The sequence below is a fragment of the Asparagus officinalis genome, chromosome 5 (assembly GCF_001876935.1).
Source record: "Asparagus officinalis chromosome 5, Aspof.V1, whole genome shotgun sequence".
NCBI classification, from domain to species: Eukaryota; Viridiplantae; Streptophyta; class Magnoliopsida; order Asparagales; family Asparagaceae; genus Asparagus; species Asparagus officinalis.
The window spans coordinates 48609355-48614754 of NC_033798.1; the positions used below are offsets into that span (position 1 = coordinate 48609355).

Genomic DNA, 5400 nt, shown 5'->3' on the forward strand with positions numbered 1-5400 from the left:
ACATGAGCATGCATATGATGAACTTTATGAGAGTGTGCATGTGCATGTGCATGTGATGAAGAAGCCTTATGAGATGCACAAGAAACATTAGTCTTGGAGGATTTATGTGCATCATAGCAAAACTTAGCTAAATGGCCTTTTCGACCACAAATGGAGCACTTATAAGTTTTACTATACAAGTGTGCAAAGTGTACGGGTTTAGAAGTTGTAGTACGAGACTTTGCACTCAAGTCCATAAGTTTCTTATTATCTACAATGCATGTTTTAAGGGTTGAATCTAAAGATGATATGCGTTCTTTAACATGACCCAACTCATTTTTAGGCATACAAGCATTGGAAATAGAAGTAGATGAAACATGATCATTTTTAAACGAACTAAACTTATTTCTAATAGTTTCTACTTCTATCATGGCATCATTCTTAGCATGAGTTAAGCTAGCAATAGATGAAGACATGTTATTATTTTCCAAACTTAATAACTCATTGTTTTCTTTTAAAATAGCATTCTCTTTAACAACAATATCAAGTTTGGAAGCTAGCGACTCATGATCAGATTTTAAACTAATATGCTTGCTTTTAAGATCAATAAAATTATTTTGCAATTTAGTATAGGCATGAGATAATCTATCATATGCACAAGCGAGTTCATCAATAGAAAAATCATTATCGGAATCGGAATCGGAATCGCTTACTACACAAGAGTTATCCTCTTGTGGCCGAGTGCATGATGCTCCACATGAACTTGAAGAAGAATCCTCCAAAGCTTGTCGGATTGCCTCCAAGTCCCCTTGATGTGCTTTAATAAATTTCCAAAGTTTGTAAGCACTATCAAAATAAATAAATTTGTTAGAAAAGGATGAGTCAAAAGCATTAAGCAAAAATTCTAACAAACGCTTGTTCATTGTAAACATTTTATTATCATGATCGCTCCATTTGGATTTCTTCAAAGTGGGCACAATGTAAGCACAATCAATAACATCCCATAAGTCAATATTTCTAGATTGCACAAATAGTTTAAATCTAGAAGCCCATTGTGCATAGGGGAAATTAATGAATTTAGGAGCAACATTTGATTCATAGCCTAAACGAAATACATTTATATTCATGATATATATGTGAATATATGCAAGCAAGACAAATGTAATCATAACTAGATTAGCACAAATAAGATAACTTGGATCTTTAACTCAAGGCGGTTAGTCCTTAAATCAAAGAGCATCAAGCTCTGATACCAATTGTTAGACCCTAGAGGGGGGTGATTAGGGTCTTATGCTAATCTAATCCGATTAAATACCAATTGAAAGTAATTAATAAGTTATCCTAGCAAGTATGAACTACAACAAGATATATGTGCTAGGATAAGCAATATGAACAATAAGATATATCCTAATAATGAGATATAGGCAATGTATGTGCAAGGATATATAAACAAAACAAGGGTAAATAATCTAAACAAGATAGTGGATGATATAGTAATGAGCAATGCACAATGGCGAAATAAGATATGAACATAAATAAAAGTGAACGCCAAAGCACACTCAAACACAATCAAGTGATCACGGAGTTCGGACCTTCCGTCCTACGTCTCCGCTCCCCACTCCCGGGGAAAAATCCACTATCAACCGGGTTTTCTACGTTCACACGAACAACGTTTACACCTCACACTTGGTTTTCTAGCTAACCGAAAAACTTTACAATCAACACACTATTGTAATCCCACTCTACACCGACTACGTGTTGGACCTACCGTCCGTCTCCGCCTCAAGTGCTCGGTTACAACCTCTCCCTAGGCTCGTCAACCGACGCCACTCCCCTTGGGACGATCCCCGACTCTCACCACACACTCCTCAGTCGGTATACAAGTGTATTACAAAGTGAATCTCACAATAAGCTCAATATAACAAATGATTGTTCTCAACTATGAATGAGAACACAATGAAAGCACAACTCAAAGTTACAATCTCTCACCACCCAACTATACTATGTATGTAAATACTAAAAGCTCAATGTTGGTGTGTGTAACAATGAGTAAAATAAAATCTAACTCAAATAGCAAACTAGCAATAATAAGAATATGAAAATAAATAATGAAATTACACAAAGAAGAGGATGAAGGGGATTGAGAATGAATCCCTCAATCTGCAGTGAAAACTTCCTCCTTTGTAAACAGAAATCCAAACTTAAACAAACAGTAAAACCCTAAATCCTTGTTTAAACACTTTGTTTAAAAACTTCTAGGATTACACTTGAAAGAGAGCAACAATAGGGTATTTATACCCACTCTAAATCTCAGCCAAAACCCCTAACAAAAGGTATTTATACCCACTCTAAATCTCAGCCAAAACCCCTAACAAAAGACAAAAAACAGCCCCAGCAAACAGCTCAGAAAAATAGCCGTTGGAAGCCAATGGATCTATTGTCGGTCGACCGGAAATTTCGTCGGTCGGCCGACAGAGAGCAAAAACACGAAAAAGCAGTTCTGGACCATCGTCGGTCGACCGGTGTGGTCGACCGATGGAGCTTTCGGTCGACCGGACCGGTCGACCGACCAACTCTCTGTCGCCCAGTGATGAAAGATCAAATGATCGGTCGACCGGTGCGGTCGACCGAAAACTGACATATGAAAATCTGATTTGCTGATTTTAAAATGCTGTTTAAAAATATCAAATAAATTCTAAAAAATGTAAAACTTTGGGGAATGATTGTAGACATGATAATAAACATGCTTCATATCTTCTTTATTTTCTCCTCATAGTTTTTAATAATTAAAAATTAGGCCATCTCCAACCGGCCTCTAAAAAGGCAAAATCTCCAAATTTGGAGAGTGGAACATCTCCAACCACTCTCCAAATTTGACCCTCCAAATTTGGAGGGTGAAGAGAAAATTTGGAGAGTCTCTCCAAAATACTATTCATGTTTCATTAATTACAACTTTGTCACTTTTAACTATTTAATTTCTTAAAAATTATCACTTTGTCATCATTCTTAGTAATTTAAATTAGATGTTTAATTTCAAATAAATATAGTTAAAAATTATTAATCTAATATTTGAAATCATTATATATTTGGAAAGGTCTCGTTGAGATCTTTAAAATGAAACTAAGATTAATTAATTTTAGTATTATTATAAAATTATTAATTTTTAAATTAAATAAATAAGTATCAGACATGAAATTTTTAATACGGGGATCTATTTAACTTGCTCTAAATTTTAAATTAAATAAATAAGTATCAGTCATGGAAAGGTCTCGTTGAGATTTTTAAATTAAACTAAGATTTTATTTTTTTAATATGTTGTATCGCATTATTAATATTTGGTTCATTTTAAAGCTCTCATCGACACCTTTATAATGTTATAATTTTTTCCCAAATAAATTATTAAAAATAATTATTAATGTAAACTATATTCAACATTATTAATTTATATGGTTTTTTTGACAAAAAAAAGAAAAACATTTGAAGAGTGTGGGTTGGAGCAACTCTCCAAATTCCACCCTTCAAATTGGAATATTCCTAGAATATTCCAATTTGGAGGGTGAAATTTGGAGAGCATGGTTAGAGATGCTCTTAGAGCAACTCCAATCGTCCCCAAGCGTCCGCCATTTCTCCATTTTGAAGCCGCGTCAATGTCCAACCGAACTGCATATTTTGCAGTCAGCTGCATATTCGGTTCCTGAGGCTGCAAATTTGGAGATTTCTCTCCAAATTTGTAGCCAACTCTATACACTATTCCCTAAAAAAAATACCAAAGTTAACCCTCAATCTCTTTAACAACATTTCATTATTCCAATTGTATCCCGTTATTATTTTTTATAGTTACTTAAAATCTGTATATATATATATATATATTAATATATTAAATATTTTTTAATGAAAATAATATCATTGGAAATGTTTCGTCGATACCTTCAAAATGAGACTAATATCGAAATATAAAATTGCAAAACAAGTAATTAGAAATGATAATACATTGGAGCTTAAAATGAAATAAAACACATTAACTTAGAATTACATCGAAACTTTAATAAAAAAAAGTTACATCACTTCATTGCCGTGTCTCTCCCACAAATGTTCAATTAATGCATTTCGAAGTGCGAAGTGTGCTTCTTTGTCTTTGAATTTCTTATGTCGGGTCAGGAATTGTCGGAACCGTTCAGCATCGTTCGTCCCTATGTCTTCAACATTTAAAATTGATGGTGGAGTAGAAATGATAATATCTTCTTGCTCATCACGTTCATCCTCAATAATCATGTTGTGCATTATTATGCAAGTGGTCATGATATCATGCAAAGTTCGTTTATCCCAAAACCGTGCAGGGCCCTTGATTATAGCAAATCTTGACTAGAGAACACCAAACGCTCGCTCCACATCTTTTTGACAAGCTTCTTGCATCATTGCAAAATATTGTTTCTTTTTATCTTCGGATTTGGAAATGGTTTGAACAAGGGTTGGCCATTTCGGGTATATGCCATCGGCTAAATAATAACCGACATCATAATTCTTTCCTTGAATTGTATAATGAGCAGGAGGAGTAATACCTTGCGTTAGGTTGTCAAACAAATTAGATGCTTGTAATACATTAATATCGTTATTAGAACCTGGCAAGCCAAAGAATGCATGCCATATCCATAGGTCATATGATGCTACTGCCTCAAGAATAATGGTTGGGCCTCCGTGACGTCCTGAGTATTGTCCCGCCCATGCTGTTGGACAGTTTTTCCATTCCCAATGCATACAGTCTAGACTTCCCAACATTCGTGGGAAACCTTGCTCTTCGCCTTTTTGTAACAGTCTTGCAACATCGTCGGTATTGGGGGATCTAAGATATTCATCTCCATACACTTCTACAATTGCTCTGCAAAAACTCTTCAAACATTCAATTATAGTTGACTCACCAATCCTTACATATTCGTCAGTACTATCTGCCGGTGCACCATATGCCAACATGCGAAATGCTGTTGTTGCTTTTTGTAAAGTAGATAGTCCAAGCCGGCCGACACCATCCACCTTCTGTATGAAATAGTTATCGTGCTCTCGTACAGCGCCGACGATACGAAGGAAAAGACTCCTTTGCATTCGGAATCTTCTACGGAATAAATTTGCACCGTATGTGGGATTATCAGAAAAATAGTCATTGTAGAGTCGAGAATTACCTTCTTCCCTCCCGCGGTTGATTACCACATGACCAGGAACTGAGCCGATACGTTTTGGCCTCTCTTCCTCTTTAAAGAAATAAGCCATTATTTCATTGTTAGAGGCATAAAGACGAGCTAAGATTTCATCCTCCTCCTCCCATTGTTTCATATCCTCCTCCCATTGTTCAACGTAATGAGAAAATGTTTCGTCATCAGAAGAAGAAGAAGAAGAAGGTAGGTGTGATGGTCCAGCTCCATAGTTCAT

General features: G+C 35.4%; 1 protein-coding gene across 1 annotated transcript; it reads right to left on the reverse strand.

The window, feature by feature from the left end:
- On the reverse strand, window positions 4342–5400 carry LOC109841804. The gene has a single exon (XM_020410743.1). The coding sequence runs from the start codon at window positions 5398–5400 to the stop codon at window positions 4342–4344; it is 1059 nt and encodes a 352-aa protein (XP_020266332.1).

What these genes read in the sequence shown, in the direction of transcription:
- LOC109841804 (XM_020410743.1), bottom strand. Translation starts at nt 5,400, where the DNA reads ATGAACTATGGAGCTGGACCATCACACCTACCTTCTTCTTCTTCTTCT.